Here is an 18007-nt window from a genome sequence, read left to right as displayed (position 1 = left end):
ACTAAAGCTCCACCCTGAGCGACTATTGTTGTCTAAAGAAATTAATCGCTCCCGAACAAAAACAACCAATCAGAGCCAGAAGGAGGGTCTTAGTGCTGTCAATGAACCTCATGTACTGGCTGCTAATTGTGTAGTGGTGGAAATACAGAAAAAACGTTTATCCATCGTCGTAGGCAGTCATACTAACTAGCTTGAGCATTAACAACAGGCTGTACTAGCTGCAGTAGCATAGAGCAAGGTGGGAGGAGGAGCAGGATGAGCAGCGCCACGCAACATGGTGATTGACAGCGTTAAGACCCGCCTCTTGGCTCTAATTGGTTGTTTCTAGAAGGCAGAGGAGCTTGATTATTTTCACAGGTTATGTTGTGACCAAACTGCCACAACATAGCGACAGTTTAAAAGAAATACCTAAAAAAATATCCATCCATCCATCCATCCATCCATCCATCCATCCATCTTCTTCCGCTTATCCGGGATCGGGTCGCGGGGGCAGCAGCTTCAGAAGCTGCTGCCCCCGCATATTTTTTACAAAATATTTAACGTTATCTTTCAGAACGCTAAAAGAAAACTCAGGATTCTCACTTTTCTTGAAGTTTGTTTTCTTTGATATTTTGTGTTGAATATTTTTTTGAGCTTGTCTTTAAAAATGAACATTTAATAAACTGAGTTCAACTGACTAATTTATGGAGAACGTAAAGTGATAAAACATTGCGTCTCGATTTGTACGTTTTGTTTTAGAGGACATCTTTGTTCTGGAAACCAAGGATCCTCAGAACCCGACCATCTACGGCGTCTTCACCACCTCCAGGTGAGAAACTGCTGCGATCAGGTCAAGGACATAAAAACTGGAGAGTTTCTAAAACAAAATGAAAGCAGGTGCATCGAGCTGAAATGGAGAGATGGAGGGAGTTATCGTCTGAAAACTGAGTCTAAATCAAGTCAAGCCCTATAATAAACAAAAAAGAATAATAAAAAATCATAAATGAAAGAAAAACACAGAATAAAAAAGCAAAAATAAGAAATAGGAGGATGACTCATTTCCCCAGTGTCTCATAATACCTTTTTAAAATATAGATACAATAACAAATGCAGGATTTAGCCTGCATATCTTTTTCCACAAAGATAGAAAACAACGACCCATTACATTTTTGCAAAAAATTAATAAATAAATATTCTTCATTTTTAAACCTGAAAATAGAAATGAAATGGTTCTTTAACAATTACATCAAATTTCCTACAGTGTTTTTATCAGAAGTGATCAGCTGTTTTTAGTCGTACTTAGTGAAATTGTCAGTTTTCGTCCCATTTGTGTTTTGATTAATCTAGTTATAAAATCGTCTAATCCAGCTGGAGTCTGTGAGCTTCACATGCTAAAAAAACTTCTGCAGATTATCTGACCTCCCGCCGCCTGGCTGGCACGTGCACACCCTCCCAGTTCAGGGTCAGAGGTCAGGTCTGGGTGGGTGCCTGGGGTCAAAGGTGTAGGGGCCCAGCAGGTTGAGTTTTTCTAACCCTGATGTAGAAAAGCATAGCCTCTCTTTCCACTCCCTCCTCTTTTTCGTCTTTAAAGCTGCAGTTTGTAACTTTAACACAAATTGTTTTTTACGTATTTGTCAAAACTGTCACCATGTTTGTTATGAGACAGATAATCTTTGAAAAATTGATCGCCTCCCTGAGCTACTACTGTGGTCTGAAGAAATGCAATGCTCCCAAACAAAAACCACCAATCTCAGCCAGGAGGTGGGTCTTAGCGCTGCCAATAATCCTTATGTACTCGCTGCTATAAGAGCTAATGACAGAGAAACAGATGATGGCGGATAAACGCCGTCATCTGTGTTTATCTGCCACCATCAGTGGCCATGCTAACTAGCACTAGCATTCATGACAGGCTATGCTAGCTGCATTGCCACGTTGATAATAATTGACAGCACCAAGACCCGCCTCCTGACTCTGATTGGTTGTTTCTAAAGCAGTTTTTTTGCACATATTATCTCTCTCATAACAAACTGTCACCACATGGTGATAGATTTAATAAATATGTAAAAAATATGTGTTTTTAAAAAGTTACAGACTTAAACTTTAATAATTTCTTCTTTTAGTTTTATTCTTCTTCTGTTGCTCCTTTTATCGTCATTTTGTAAATAACACAATTTAATTTTAGATTTTCTTGCTGTTTTGTTTCTTCCCGGTTTGACGGTCGATCGCCCGCTGATCAACCGGTCGGTCCTCTCTCTCCACAGCTCCATCTTCCAGGGATCGGCTGTGTGCGTTTACTCCATGGCGTCCATCCGCGCCGCCTTCAACGGACCATTTGCCCACAGAGAAGGACCCGACTACCGCTGGGTTGAGTACAAGGGCCGCATCCCGTACCCCAGACCCGGAACGGTGAGTTCAACACACCAACAGCTGGAAGATAACTGCTGCTTTTCCCAGCCGCCATCAGGCAGGAGCTGGTGACCCTGCAGGGCGGTGAAGGTCACTTCACAGGCCCAACAGGAAGATGGGAAAACACATCTCTCTGTAGATACTCCCGTTCTCAGGAAGGTAACCGCCCCAGGGTGTCCTGCAGCGCCGCGATCCAATCTCAACAACAGAGGAGATACTGTGGGATTACATGAAAAGACTGAAGCTGCAAAAAAATAAAAACCGAAGCCAACTTAATTTATAAGCACTTTTAAAGCTGCAGGATGTAACTTTGAACTATCACTATATCATATGAGACAGATAATCTGTGAACAAAATCTAGCTCCTACGTCTAGAAACAACCAATCAGAGCCAGGAGGCGGGTCTTAGTGCTGCAGTGCAGCAGAGAGTTAGCAAATGTTAACTTGTGCTCAGTATAATTAGCTACCAATGAGGGTGAACAAACGGTTTTCCTGTACCAGTAAGTTGTTTCGCCACCATTTGCACATTTAGCACCAAGTACAGCAAGTACATGGAAACCTGACAGTTTTCTGATCAACCAAATATGAAAAAAAAATTATTCTGATGTATGAAGTCTCTGAAGTGATGCATGAACATTCATAAAAGAAGAATATAAACTCATAAACATACTTATGAGTTTATATTATAATATAAACCCTGTTTTTGTACTTTTCCCCTGTTTTTGAAATGGGATTTTTTTGCCGTGTATATATTTTAATGTAAATATCTGTGGTTGTGGTAGAACTGCCCCGGCGAGGGTCAGCATGTAACCGCCAGCATATTTCCCTTTCTCTGAGTTAAGCTGCCACATTCAGCCTCACACTCCATCACTTATCCCACATATATTGGAAGCTGGATGGCATTTGTGTTTTTGTGAAAAATTAGGAATTTCCTGTGGGATCAGAGTCCAACCTCAGAAAGCTCTGCTGGTCCAACACCGGCTCCTCTGGGACATTTCAGCCGCCGTGAGGTCAGAGGTCGCTGTGTGCGCGCCGGGTGTCATGGCCGCTCTGCGCGGTGTTTAATCACGCGGTTGAGTGCAGCAGAGGCGAGGCGTGTCGGCGATGAGAGCAGCGAATCAGGCAGAATGAAGCTGAGACTCACCGCAGAGACAATAATGGCTTCCACATTTCTCACTTCTCTGCTGGGGGCTCGTCTTCCCTCGTTAGCTCTAACCTGCTTTACACCTTCAACAAATACATCTCTCCTTCTCTTAGTTTCTCATCTCTCCATCCTCTTCATGTTTCCTCACTGAGAGGAAATCTGATTTATGCACAAATCAGCAGGTTGAGACCAGATGAATTGACCCTCACTGCTTATTTCTAGAGTATTGTTTGATGATTTGGGTAAATTCTAAGATTAGAAAATAAGTTCACAGCTTAAACACAAACCGTACTTTATTGGTAGGCCTGTGGTAATAAATAATAAATCAATTAATTACATGATTAATTGAAATGAGTTTGCTAATTTCCATTTCGACGAAGGAGGAAGGAAACAAGAATCACAGCAAAGTGAAGCATGTTTTATTTAACTAACATCTGGTCACTGCTTTGGTTTTATGTGTAATGATTAGATTTTCTTAAAAAAAGAAACAAAGAAAAAGTTTGAGAATGTTCTTTGAATTTTATTTTTAACAGACACATCAGTAAAACTTATTTTATTTTATTTTATGTAGCGGATTTTTTATGCAAAAACAACTTAACGGGGCAGTATCAATGAAAATTAACTTCTTTAAGATTTACATGATGCTACAATGTAACATACCGGAAATGTTGCTTTGATTCTTTCATGCATGTTTGAGAAATCCTTTAATCTCCATGGCAACCATTCAACTGTGCCAAACACCTGGTTGGACCTAGCCCCGCCTTCAAGGCCCAGCTCCTCCTCTGGGCTGTAGTTCCCATGCTTAAAGCGACAGGAAGTCAAATTTATTTTAAGTCATATTTGACTTACAAGAACAACTGAAGGTAACATAGTTATTTGATGTGCTACAAAACAGATAATGCTGCCCCTTTAAAGTCTGACATCCCAGATCGTTTTGGTCGGACCTGTTCGCTCCTGGAAGTGGACCCGTCCTGCCGTTTTCCTGACGTTGTCGCCTGTCCTCTCAGTGTCCCAGTGAGACGTACGACGCGCTGCACAAGTCCACCAAGGACTTCCCAGATGAGGTGGTGAGCTTCATGCGGCAGCACCAGCTGATGTGGGACCCCGTCCTGCCTCTGGGCGGCCGACCCGTCCTGACCCGGGTCAACTCACCAAACCTGCTGAAGAGGGTCGTTGTGGACAGAGTGGAGGCTCAGGACGGACCGTATGACGTCTTACACCTGGGGACAGGTGAGGAGGGATCTTAGACTCTTTATAAGGATGAAACTCAGTGCGTCACGTTGAGGTTCTGCTTGTTGTCAGTGAAGGTTCACCAGGTCCGTTTTGAACATCTGTAGTCTTTGCTGCTCCAGCTGCAGAAACCTGCTGTCAGATAAAACGGTTCTGGTTCTGTGATGAATGAGAGGTCATTTAGTGGCTGGTGGCAGGCCGAAGGGGAGAGGGTGCAGAGCTGCTCCATATATCTCCCCTAAGTGGATTCCTCTCCTTGACCTTTCACCCCACCCCATGAACATTAACAGCCTGAATAAAACCTGCCCTCTGGTTCACAGCAGAACCAGAAAAATGTCCTGCACTTGTGTTCATGTCTCATGGATTTGCTAGAGATCTTCTTCTGGAGCTCTGATGGTGACTAATGTGTCGGACTCAAACAGCAACAGGTCGGGGAGGGGGTTCTGGTTCAGTTTAAAGTGCTGAACATCTCCCAGAGCTTTGATCGGTCTATCATTTGGACATGGAGACAGTGGTAATGGTTGGACATGTACCTTCCCCATAATGCTATATTTCATATCTTTCTAATTATACTAATTATAAAGTATTTGATCGTTAATCTTCTTACCTTGTTAAAAGAGTTTGCTGCTAATCTGCGGTTAATCCGAGAGCTGCCAGTCATTATGATGCTTATCCATCGCTGCCGTGTCTTTCCTCATTACACAATGAAAGGAGAAGTTTGGTTTGCATCCTCGTCTGTTTGAGCAGCCGACCGCGCAGCACACTGACCGTTTTTAAAGAGAAATCTACTGAATAGAGTCAATCAGGCTACTACATGTCTGCTTTTTGACAGGCTTTACTGCTTTACTGTACTTTACTGTCCGTTATGGTGAAGCGGGCAGAGTTTTGAAGAGCGTGGCGTCACATGAAACGGGTCAGTAGGGTCGCCCTGTGAGGTCCCTCTCCAGGGTGTCTGGGTTGTCCCTTAGAGGCAGAAGCTTGGTCCTCCAGGTGGGAGACGGTTGAGGTGGCTCAGGTGTCTGGGTCTCTCTGTCCCTATGACATGACCCCAAATTTAGCAGCAGATGATGGATGGACAGACAGACGGATGGATGGATGATAGAAATGGATGGATGTGTGAGTTTCTATCCATCCAGCCTGGTGTTTTAAGATGGCACCGGGCATCTGGTTCTGAAGCTCCCAGGAGGGGATTTGGTTTCTCCGTCAGAGGCAGCAGCTCGTCCCAGCTGGGGGAGTGATAGTAGAGAGGTCAACGGCTCCCCAGTGCTACCACTCCAGTTTAGGACTCGCATGTCTCTGGGCTGTGGGAGGAACCCAGGAATCTGATGGGGGGAATATTTCATAACGAAATATCTTGTTGATATAATCCTGAAACCCGTGGAGAGTAAAGCTCCTGTCTGGACGAGACGTGCTAACCTGACCTCTCAGCTCCCCACACAGGTGGTTTTATGACTTTCTTTATTATTAGTTTTCTGACAGATTCATGATCGTTGAGGTTGTCCATAGATGCTCTTGCTGCACAGGAGTTACAACTTCAACTCTGTTCCCTGGTTTCTTTGTTGATCAGCCCTCAAAGTACGAAGTGAAATTTATTAAATACAAGTCTTTATATGGAGTCAGTATCGTCTCGATATAAAGAAATCAGTGCTGTCCCAACATCTACCCACAGGAGACATTTAACATTGAAGGAACAGCATCACATAATAGCAACTGTTTTAGCTTTACATCATGTTATAATATTATTCCTTCAACCATTTAGCTGTGCAGAACGCCTGGGTGGACGTAGCTCCGCCTTCGAGGCGCAGCTCCTCCTCTGAGCTTTGATTTGGCTTTGATTTCTTAAAGCGATGGAATAAAATAAATAAAACCTTCTGTCCAAAATCAAAGCCTCTCTGCAGAATTTCAAAGCAGTGACAGTTTGCTACGACCCAATGTGTGTGTATTATTTAACAAGTCAGAGCTTTTCACCATCTGGGTTCTTCTTGCTGTGATGTTTTCCAGACGATGGGAAGGTGGTGAAGGCTGTGTCAGTCATCAAAGACAACTGGGAGACAGAGGAGGTCATTCTGGAGGAACTCACCGTGTTCCAGGTGAGACTATTCAGAACCAGAGAGGCTCAGCCTTTTAGTCCAGACCGCTGCAGCTGGACTGGACTTTTAGGGCTGAAAGCTTGTTCCAGTTTCTCCTTGTGCTCCTGTGCCAACCGTGCGTCGTGTGATCTCCCACATGAGGCCCTCTTCAGGCTCCCAAAGGGACATTTTAGTCCAGAAAAACATCATTTTTATAAAACCAGATGGAAGGGCACATATTTCCCAAACTCATCTGTGTGAGAAATGTTAGTTAGGGAAGACGAACATTTTTTTAAAGGATGGAGCAAACCTAGGTGAAGGAAGATGATTATCAAAGATGAAAACAGGAACAAACTGATTTCCTGGTCCAGTCGTCTAAACTGCTGCTGGTTCCTCAGTTTTCTGCAGACGTGGCTAAAATAGGCACAAATTTTACTCAAGTATGAGTAGCAATACTTTAACATAAAAAGCAGCCAAGAAATTACTCAGAGTAAAAAAGTATTTGGTGAAAAGGTTAAAAATTACATCATCAGATGGACCAAAATATAAAGTTATGTGGATATTTTTGGTATTTTAAGGACAAAATGACAATAATTCAAACAGTTAAAAAATAAGAAAAATTAATTTCTAAAAACAAAAACTCCAGGTATGTCTAGTGAATTTATTTGATTAGAACATTATTTGTTTTTCTTTCAGTGAAGTTACTCACAGTGGGCAGAGAATCCAGAACCAGACAGAGAGTAGCGATACTTCACAATAAAATCACTGAAGGATAATAAAAATAATCCTGATTTTGCTTTTTTCTCCCAAATGTTACTCAAGTAAATGTAACCAGTTACTACCAATCTCTGGTTTTCTGCTGAGCCAGAGAACAGCCAGATCACTGTTAAAATACCTCCAGTACCCCCCGCCCTGCGTCCTTCACTCACCCCGGAGAGGTCAAAGGTCGCCGACTCCTTTTGTCAAACACTGAAACAAGTCAGTGACCCAGAAAAATGGAGCTGTGTGGAAACTTTAGGCCTCTGAAGAAGAAGAAAGGGACTCATTTGATTTCTAATCTCTGTAGCTTTCTTGACCCTGCAGTCAGTCGTCGTATTTTATGTTGCATTCCTCGACCGCCGCCCGCCTGAAAGATGACTGCTGTTAAAGAAACTCAAACAAACTCAGGCGGGACCATGTCAAACCAACGGGTCGGCCTTTATTCCTGCAGGTTTGTCCTCAGCCATAGTTTGAAGGATTCATTTCAAATTCATGATGTTAAAGCAACCGATACAAGAATAAAGAGAATTCGTCCCCCAAATACTGAATTATTAATCAAATTAGGTTCAAATTGGACTTTTTCTTCTTAGTGTGTAAATTTTTTGTTGGAGTCATTGATGTCCTTACTACACTTCAATAGTTTTGATGTAATTAGTACAACAATAAAAATTAGTCATAATTCCTTAGTCAAAACTAATCACGTTAGTAATGAACAGAAGAGGTCTCAACTCGCATCCCTGTGGGACACCAGACATAATTAAAGTTTAGTTTTTCATGTAGTTTCACGTTTCAGTTTAAACTGAAGGAAAGCTGGAATGATTTAACCTGAAACTGCTGTTGTGTTTCAGCATCACGTTGTTATTGCTATCAAGTCAAACGTGTTAGTATTTTTAATTTTTTATAAGTGATCCTACATTTTGACCCCACAGATTCCCACTCCTATCCTGAGCATGGAGCTGTCGACGAAACGGGTAGGTGTCACGTTCTCATTGTTTTTGACCTGCAAACCATTTTAAATGAACGTTAATGAACCAAGCTGAGACTTGCTGAGAAAGTCAGAAAAAGTTGAGCTTGAGGTTCTATCACTTAAACCACTGAGACTGAAAAAGGTTTTTGTTCTATTTTGTTTTTATTTTTCTGGAGGAAGCTAAAAAAATATTACAATTAAAATGAAGAGTTAAATGGGTTGCAATTGTTTTCCCTCTTGCATTTGGGTTTTAGTATCAGAGAAAATGCTTCTATTTGAATCAAACGTACGATTTAACGTGAGAGAAGCACATTTAGTTGTCAGCTAATTCAACTAGAAAAGACAAAACATCCCAGATTTTGGAAGAAGAACAGAGGAAGAGGAAGCGAGGGGTTCAGGTCAGTAATCAGGATGATGAAGTGAGAGAAAGCTGAACACAGATGTGGAGAATTAAACCCTCAGCAGCGTAATGAACCGGTGCTCGTGTGCTTTCCTCTCTCAGGAGCAGCTGTACGTGTGCAGTGAGCTCGGTCTGGTCCAGTTGGGGCTGCAGAGGTGTGAGCTCTACGGGTCCGACTGCGCCGAGTGCTGCCTGGCCAGAGACCCGTACTGCTCCTGGGACGGGCAGACCTGCTCCAGATACTTCCCCACCAGCAGGAGGTAGAGACTCAGTCAGGGAGGACTGAGGTTTCCAGCTGTCCCCTATTTTAAACCTGCAATTTCTATTTACAAACACTAGATGGCAGTCTTCTCCTTAGTAACCTAGAGCTAGATCAGTCTTTCTAACTTTCAAACTGGTGGTCCGCAGGCGCCCCCTAGTGGTCTACAAGATACTGCATGTGAACAACAGTTAATTTGCCTTGATTTGAGCTTAAAGTGCCAGGGCACAGCAAGCTTACCAAATGATTTTGGTTAAAAATAATAATAAATAAGTGGCTTAAAACAGGGTCACTTAGAAGAAAAGCTGAAGATACTGGTGGAAAGAAAACAACTCCAGGAAGTCAACTCAGAGGAAGCCAAGTTATACCTGCTGAGAGAATTGATGCCGTTCATGACTTTTGAACATTCATTTTTATGTAATTAAAAGTGATTAAATTAATTAAATATAATAGATAAATAAATAAATGGACGTATATTTTTATTTTTAATGGTGCAGAAGAGGATTTTTGTATAAAGTAAATCAAGTCTACTTTTCTTTAGTTGTACAAATGGGTCTAAATGTTACTAATGCACACAACACTTGGTAGTAAAGAACAACTTCTTTTGTTGATGTCTGTGTGTTTGCCATGATTGGAAAGCGTGAACCACACTTTTCACAATATATTAACTCAAAATGCCCTGAGTAGAGTTGTTCAGGACAATAAATGAGTTTAGAGACTAATATTTTCATTTCAGGTTAATAATACTCATTCTTCTTTGCAACAAAATACCCTCTGTTTTCTTGTCTTTGTTTGTTCCATGATTTTATTTTCCTATAATTAATATCATGTATCACATTGTATATTGTCTACTTTGATATTAAGTAAAAGTAAAAAAAAAAAGAAACCTGTTAAATGAAGGTCAACCTAATGCAGGTCCAGTGCGTCCACACAATGTTTAAATGATAAAAGAGAGAAAAAATATGTTCCACTAAACTTTATTCGAAAGCATAAAGCTTTTTTTGCTCATTTATGCAACACAAGGATTTGCACCAGAAGCTTTTTCCCCTTTTCAACTTTTGTTTAAATTTTTTATAGAAAATATCCAGCTTCATAAACCAACCACCAAAATTGTTCACCCACACTGTTCCACAAGTCCACTAGTGATTTAATCAGACACTACTGATGATGAATTTTAGAAACTCGTCTCATATTCTGATCTGTGTTTGTGTATCAGGCGAGCTCGCAGACAGGATGTGAAGTATGGAGACCCCTGGAGTCAGTGTCCCGTCACTGAGGAAGGTAAAGAGCTGAACTCCACATCATCCACTTCATGTCACATTTAGTTTGTAGCATCTGGGCAGATTATGAAGCTGATCTGGAAACAACCAGGTGATCAGATCATCTCCAGTTTATTGTTTAAAAGACTGAGTTTCAATCTGATCAATAAAGTTTCATTTGGACTTTTTGTTCTTCATGAAGATCAGAGCTGCTGTCTGATCACTGAGATCTTCATCGGTAAGATTTTAAATTGATCTTACTTGTGGGAGGAGCTGAGTATTCATCCTTACAGAACCATATAGCCAGCGATCCAGACTTCCTCTGGACCAGTCTCTGCTATCACACCAACTTCCCATTAGTCACTGACTCCAACATCAACATCCCAGCCGTGGATCCCTGAGTTAAAACCCTAAAGCTCAGGACAGAACAAAAGTAATCAAATCTCTCTGGATTATTAGGAAGCTGCTGTTAGTAGTCAAACTGGTCAGATCTTTAGACAGTTCTGAACCAGCCGTGTTTGGGTCCAGAACCAGAGCAGTGTAGGTCACCATGTCCTTCGTGTTGCTCCAGATGTTGAAGGCCAGGTTGCCCAGATGTTTCCCCTGGTCTATTAAAAGTTGCAGGATGGTAAATCATGAGAACTTGACTTGGGTCAGTATATCAGCTTTTTCTGATACATCAGTTTGTTTCTGCTTTTGCGGTTATTTCACCTATTTCTGTTTGTTAGTGTTTTCCCCTCTGTAGTAATTACGTCTTGTCTGGCTGTGATTCCTTCCGGATTGAGGGCGACGCCTGAATTCTGCTGTTACCTAATCATTCTCCCTCTTCTGCTATTACATTTTTACTTTCATGAACATCAAAATCAGTTCTTTTGTTTCTTTTTGTGCATTCTGCTGTTTTCTCAAACCTCCAGTCGGAGTTGGCAGATGGTCGCTTGTACCCGATTGTGTTGGAGGTTTTTTCCTGTTAAAAGGGAGTTTTCCTCTCCACTGTTGCTACATGCATGCTCAGTATGAAGCATTGCTGTAAAGTCAACAACACGATGCAAGCAATTTTTCTACCTCGTCTTGGATAGAAACTTTTTTAATTACGTAGTTTAAATAATAAATTGAGTGTACTGTTTGATAACTAGGATCAAATGAAATGTGTATATGATTGATTTGAAAGGATTTCTTTTGTAATTTTCCTTGAGATAACATTTATTTTGAATTGGCACAATGGGAATAAACTGAACTGAATTTGATTTAAGTGAAAAATATCTTCTTCTTTTTTTTCATCTAAAACTCCTGTAGGGTTTCCGATAACTGGAAAATTCAGATCAACACATTTCATGTTCTGCATCTCATTTGCTGTTTTCCTGTCAGACTCCGACTCAGTGGAGGTGAAGGTGGTGTATGGGGTTGAGGGAAACTCCACGTTCCTGGAGTGTGTTCCTCGGTCGCTGCAGGCTGAGCTCCGCTGGACGGTACAGCGCTCAGAGAGCCAGCAGAACGCTGTCAGTCAGGTGTGTAGTTCAACACCTCAGGTCTGACCTTTGACACACGTTTACCTGCTTCCACCACGGCTCCTCCAACACATTAGCTCTGGTTTGATGAGCCTCTTTTTCTGCAGATGATTTCCTCAAACATCAAATGATGTTGCCGTTATGATCCAAAGCTTTCTTTAAAATGAAGGATTGTAGTTTAGTGGTTTAGAAATTCAATAAAAGCCATTTTAAAATATCCAAAATAAATTCATGATCAGTCTGTGCTGACAGGTAATTTAATAATTTGGAATATGGTGAAACAAGACCATGTTGCCCTCGACGCGCCTCCACGTAGACTTTGAATGTGCAAAACGTTAGGTGTAGAGCAAAATGTCTAGCGTCTGCATTCAAAGTGCAGACATGTTGAGCTTGAAGCATCGGACACATAACATGTTTGGTGTGAACGCACCATTAGTCCTTGGTATGTCGTCCCCATGGCATCAGGGTTCCCTCCCTGAAATAACTCCTCTTCCTGGTAACAGGGGTGGGTGAAGCCAGTGCATATTGAATCAGATAGTTTTGCCAGCCTCCTGTAGTCAGTCCTTCAACACCTTTGTCCTCTTTGAGAGACGCCTGTCCAGCTCACCTACAGTTTGTAATAAACACCATGAAGGTGGAATGAGCTGGACTCTAACATCTTCCTCTGGTCTGGTCCTCTCAGCTCCCTCTCGGTGATGACGACCGCTTCCTGAGCATGAAGAGAGGGTTGCTGGCTCAACACCTGGAGCTGACTGACGCCGGCCTGTACACCTGCACCAGTCAGGACCACTCCTACAGCCAGGTCCTGGGCCGGTACCGAGTGCACATCATCCCCAACCGCAGCCTGCATCTGGCCCGCTACCTGCAGAACCTCAGTCCCAACCCGCCGGACCTCCTGATCCTGCTGAGGACCGGCCCGGCCGGAGGAGGAGCCGCCGGGTTTCTGGGTCAGTCTGAGGCCGCTCCTCTGCCGCCACACAGGAACTCATGGCCGTCTCCTCTGAGGAGCTACAAAAACCTGCAGATGGTGGGGAGCAGCAGTCAGAGCGTGGACGAGTACTGCGAGAAACTGTGGTACCGGGAGAAACGTAAGCAGGAGAAACGTCTGAAGCTGAAACATGAGAACCGGAAGGCTCGGGTCAGGAGGAACAACCCGCCTCAAGTCCCTCTCTAGTCCGCCAGACGACTCAGACTTTTGAAGGACAACAGATCCTGCATGGAGACAGGAAGTACTGCAACGTCAGCTGCTCCACAGAATTATTCAGTCTTCAGATATTAAAAAGGGATTTGATGCATCAGGTCATACTTGTCTTCAGGTTTTTCCTTATATCTCAGAAGCTAATCTGATCTTTTTTTCTAGAACCAAATGTAGATTTTTGTTTCCGTTTTCCTAAAAATCTCCTCACTCAGGCCTGACATATTGTTTCCATTACTGCTGCTGTTTGCTGCTGATTTCTGTGGAAAACATGCTGGAAAAAACTAGACAGTTTCTTAAAAACAAAAAATCTTAATACAAAACTTTTATTTTGAAAGTCCAATTAAAACCTCTTCCTGTTGGCTGAATCAAGTTCCAATCAAAGAAAACATGATTTTTGAATAAATGAGATTGTTAGAGATTCAGTCAGAAAGTTTTCCTCCTTCTAACAAACTGTTTTTTTTCCTGTTCTGAAAATAAATGCAGGATTTCCTCCATTTCCATCAGAATCAGGACCAAAGTTTTGGACTTTCTAATTTATAAACTGTTGGATTTTATTAAACATTTCATAATAAGCTAAATAATCGTTGCTTTTCTCATTAACATATTTTAAAACGACAAATCCAAACCTATTCCTCATTAACCTTAAACATTTTTTATCCACAACTTTAACTGCAGAAACTAGAGCCAGTTTTATAAACTTCATATTGATCTAAACTCTGTTTTCTACATGAACTGGTGTTTGTTCTGATCTCTTTCATGCTGTGGAGGAAATAAAAGCCTCAGTGAACATGAAAACATGCGGTGGGCCATGCAGAGCTCCTGCAGATCCATGAACATGTAAAGAGACTGTTCTCCTTCCAGGAGATTTTAGCTGATTTTCTGTTACAGCTGTGGAGTTTTCAGATGTAAAACTGAGTCATGATGTTTTGTCTGAGAATAAACCACAATATCTGACATTTAGAGTCCAATAAACTCAAATATACATGTGAACAATATATATGAGTTATGTGTTTGTCTTGTTAATCTTTATGGTTTCAGTCTATCAGGATAAACTTGTACATTACCTCGGACTAGCCGATGGAGAGTCAGTATTATTTCAGCTGATGGATGCAGAATAAAAGCAGCAGTTGGAGCTCCAGGTTCTCAGCACCTTTCAGGTGTTGAGAACGTAAAAAATAACTTTTAGAATTATGTTTATTTCAAAACCAGTGGAAGCTTTTTTGAAAACCTGAGTTTATAAACTCATGTATACATGTTTCTAATCCTGAAACCTGGTGCCACATTCTTTCAAACCAGAACTGTTTTTGTCAGTTAGATGGGATGGAAGCTGCCGACTGTTGAAAGTTGGTGGTTTTTACTCAAGAAAAAAGAACCAACATAAGTGACCTGCTGTGCTTCTGATTTTACAGAAAACAGGGCAGGGAGGTCACAGAGTTTGTTGATGGAAAATTTGCTGGTTATTTGTGAAAATTTTCACCTCAATATTTTAGGAATGTACACAGATATACACTAGGTGGTATTAGAGCGCCTGCCTGTTTTCCTCAGCAAAGAAAAACATGTGGCACACAGGCCATTTTGATGAAACAGTCGATGTAAATTAATACTGTTTTGTGTGATTTTTTTTGGTGTGTGTTATTTACTAGTTCTGTTGCAGTTTGACGCGGTTGCGGTCAGTATCACTCCGCCGTTGCTAGGAGACGGTTTTGGAACTTATGTGTTTTTTTTTTCTAAAGGTTGTGTAGCAATACCGCTAACGAGTTACCTTGTAACAATTATTAAATTAAAATGTTGCGGACTCAAAGCTTCAGTGGCTTCTCCTCTGCTGTCTCCACATATCTCTCTCTCATAAATTCATCTGTTCATTCAACTCTAACTGAGGAGTTCTGAGTTTTGTTTCAGGCAGCTTACCTTTTTCAACTGCTCACCAACTGTTGCTAGGTGACAGTCAACTAAGTGTTGTTATGCTAACAATGCTAATGCTAACATGGTACCGAGCTCGTATTCAGATGAAAAGAGAGACTTTTTCTAAATCTATTAGTTATATAACTAGATAAGTGGAGGATTTAACATACAGGAAAATTTAATCTTTTTATTATCTCTGGAGGCATTGAACGCATCACCATTCCATAGTTGGTCTCATAATCCATTCCAGAATGGGAGTCTGTCTTAGACTTTAGTATGACCCCCCCCCCCAAAAGAAACTACTACTATAAACTAATAAATACTAATCTAAAACTAAGCTATATTTAATAACTAATAGAAATTAGCAAACACTCTGAAAACAAATGAAAACTAACTATATACAAACAAAAAGTCACAACAAAATACCTAAAATGAAACTAAAATGAAAAATCTTGAACTATTATAACCCTGGTGCAAACACTTCTCAACATTTGGAAGAAGTTAGCAAATTTCATGTCCTTGTAGAGTGGAAGCAAGCTACAAATTATAACTCGATTAAATCTGCTGGTTCCTTATATAGGAACTTTTTAAACTCATTTTGAATAAGGATCTAAATTTGTCTAAAAATTAGGATTAGTTGTAATTTAAGTGCAACCGTGGCCATTTCCCATGATGCCCACCACACCCTGAGGGTCATAGGTCATCAGCTATGTGATTCCTGCAGACTTCTAAAACCTTGGTGTGGAAATCAAAGCAAAATAAACTTTTTGAGTATCCAAACAGCTGTCTGGTGTTTTCTATTGAAATCATTTATTTTATTTTTGTACATTTGGACCAAAGAGTTCTGCTGGTTTGTCTGCTTCTTGTGCATTTGTCTCGTCCAGAATAGGGAATAAAGTTCTGGTTCAGGATCAGCAGAGGTCCAGCAGAACCTCTGGAGCTGCTAATTGCTGAGTTCGTCGCTCTCTGAGAGGCTAACGGCTCTGATGATGGACTCAATGGCGGCTTCAGTTCCCAGAATCCTCAGCAGGCTCTGAAAAGCCCCAGCAGCGCCGCCCCCTGCTGGGTGACTGGGGAACAGCTGCAGAGCTGCACACAAACAAACAACAATCAGCATCTAGAAACTGTTCCTATCCTGTTGCTTTTAGAAACGCACCAATAAAAGAGACTTTGAATGTATAAAACTAAAAACTCCTTCCATTTTTTAGTCCATAAAGGATATTTCTTAGCTAAATAAAAATCAGAGTACAAGTTCAAATGTTTTGATGCATTTAAAACTTCCTCTGTCAAAACTACGGTTAATTTTTTAAACGTTAAATAATTACTCGTTAAATACAAAACACACCTCAGAGAAATAATAATAATAATGTCAAAGTGCCACAAAATGACAATAAAAGCATAAAATACAATAAATAATGTTTTAAAGAAAGCCAATGACAGGATCCATGGTTCTAAGGTGTCGCAAAAATAACTTTCCCTCCTTCCACACTGACTGCAAATATAATCAAGAACTAGGAATGTCAGTAGGAAGCGGCTTCATCAGCAAGATTATTCATGACGTTGACCTCATTTCTGCAAAATGTATCTGTAAGTCACAGATTAATTTCACGTTAAGAAGAACTAATCTCTGATTATTTATTTTGAGCCTTTAATTTAAAGTTGAAACTGGACAGAAACAAAACGAACCACGATGTTAGCAGCTAGAGGAGCCTGCAGTCAAAACTCAGGGCTGACGATGACATCTGCACTTCAGGTAGACATCCTATCACCTGTGGTTCTCACCTTTCTCTGGGATCTTTGACAGCAGCTGGATCTTGGGAGTGACAGCGCCCCCTGTGGAAACATCCACGCACCAGTAAATGAAGAAGCAGCAGCTGCAAACAGAAACGGAGATGAGTTCAGAGGCGGACCGGCTCTGGGTCTGGAGGTTTTCTGCCAGGATGAGAGGATTTCTACCCTGGAAGCTCGGGATGATTCAAGGTCATGACCTCTGAGCCGCAGCCTTCAGGAAGAGACACGATGGAGGGAAACTTCTCCTACAGAAGAAAGAACAGGTTGGAACCAAAGTTATTATAGCCAGCTGAAAGTAAGTAACGAAAAGTGAAACTGAGAAAACATTTTTGTTAACTGAAATAAATACAAACAGTCATTAATGGGAAAAAACTATCGCTAACTATACCAGTGTTGTTATGGCTACTGATTTTAATCTTACAGGAGTGCAAAACCAAAAAAGAAAATATTTAGAAACCACACTATTTAAATATTTTGAATTTAACATCAGCTGAAAACCACTAAATTTATTATGTTTTTTTTTTTTTTTTTTTACAATATATTTATTGAGTTTATGCATATATGAAACATAGCAAACAATCATTGAACAATGATGCTCTGGTTTTGTTGTTCCAGCAGCTGCCTGTAGAGGGCGCCTGTATCCAGATGTCTGGAGGACCAATCAGGACTAAGAGGCTCCCCGGAGCCTCCGGGGATTCCATCAAACTGACGGTTTAATCGGCAGCAGCTTTAAATCATAGACATCTGAATATTCAGTCGATGCGCTGAAGCAGCCTGAAGGGGGCGCCGTACACCACTGAAATGAGTCCGTACCGTCACCTCTGTTATCATCAAAGTAACCAAAAAATTGTTGAAAAGTAGCACTACTTCAACAACATATATTAACTGAAGTAAAAGTAAAAAGTAGCCGTCCAAGAATTTACTCAAGTAGGAGTAGAAAAGTATTTGGTGTAAAGTCTGCAAAAGTACTGGTTATTTAATATTTAAAAATGACACGATTAGATGGACCAAAATGTAAAGCTAAATGGAAATTTTGTCATTTTAAGGACAAATATGACAATGATTCAAAGAAGTGACAATAAAAAAATAAATCAGGCAATAAAATTTTTTTACAAATCAATTTCTTTCAATAAAAAACAA

General features: G+C 40.9%; 2 protein-coding genes across 2 annotated transcripts in view; one reads left to right on the top strand and one right to left on the bottom strand.

Moving 5' to 3' along the window:
• LOC106965029 (semaphorin-3D) overlaps nt 1-14169 on the top strand; it is a 42161-nt gene extending 27992 nt beyond the window's left edge. Inside the window, exons 10-18 of the mRNA XM_015060888.1 lie at nt 739-808; nt 2241-2385; nt 4536-4758; nt 6760-6848; nt 8516-8557; nt 9056-9213; nt 10429-10493; nt 11837-11976; nt 12659-14169. Coding sequence (XP_014916374.1) covers nt 739-808; nt 2241-2385; nt 4536-4758; nt 6760-6848; nt 8516-8557; nt 9056-9213; nt 10429-10493; nt 11837-11976; nt 12659-13150 — 1424 coding nt within the window. The 3' untranslated portion in view covers nt 13151-14169. The remainder of the gene's footprint in view (nt 1-738; nt 809-2240; nt 2386-4535; nt 4759-6759; nt 6849-8515; nt 8558-9055; nt 9214-10428; nt 10494-11836; nt 11977-12658) is intronic.
• Nucleotides 14170-15857: 1688 nt separating this feature from the next.
• Nucleotides 15858-18007, bottom strand: part of LOC106965027 (centromere protein P-like) — a 6009-nt gene continuing 3859 nt past the window's right edge. The window contains exons 2-4 of the mRNA XM_015060885.1: nt 17033-17112; nt 16859-16950; nt 15858-16165 (exon numbers count right to left, since the gene is read on the bottom strand). Of these exons, the coding sequence (XP_014916371.1) occupies nt 16020-16165; nt 16859-16950; nt 17033-17112 (318 nt within the window). The 3' untranslated portion in view covers nt 15858-16019. The remainder of the gene's footprint in view (nt 16166-16858; nt 16951-17032; nt 17113-18007) is intronic.

Source organism: Poecilia latipinna, unplaced genomic scaffold (assembly GCF_001443285.1).
Source record: "Poecilia latipinna isolate Pla-1442-1.1 unplaced genomic scaffold, P_latipinna-1.0 Scaffold1754, whole genome shotgun sequence".
Lineage (NCBI taxonomy): Eukaryota > Metazoa > Chordata > Actinopteri > Cyprinodontiformes > Poeciliidae > Poecilia > Poecilia latipinna.
Note: the sequence above shows the minus strand (reverse complement) of the source record. Positions and strands in the feature narration are given on the sequence as shown.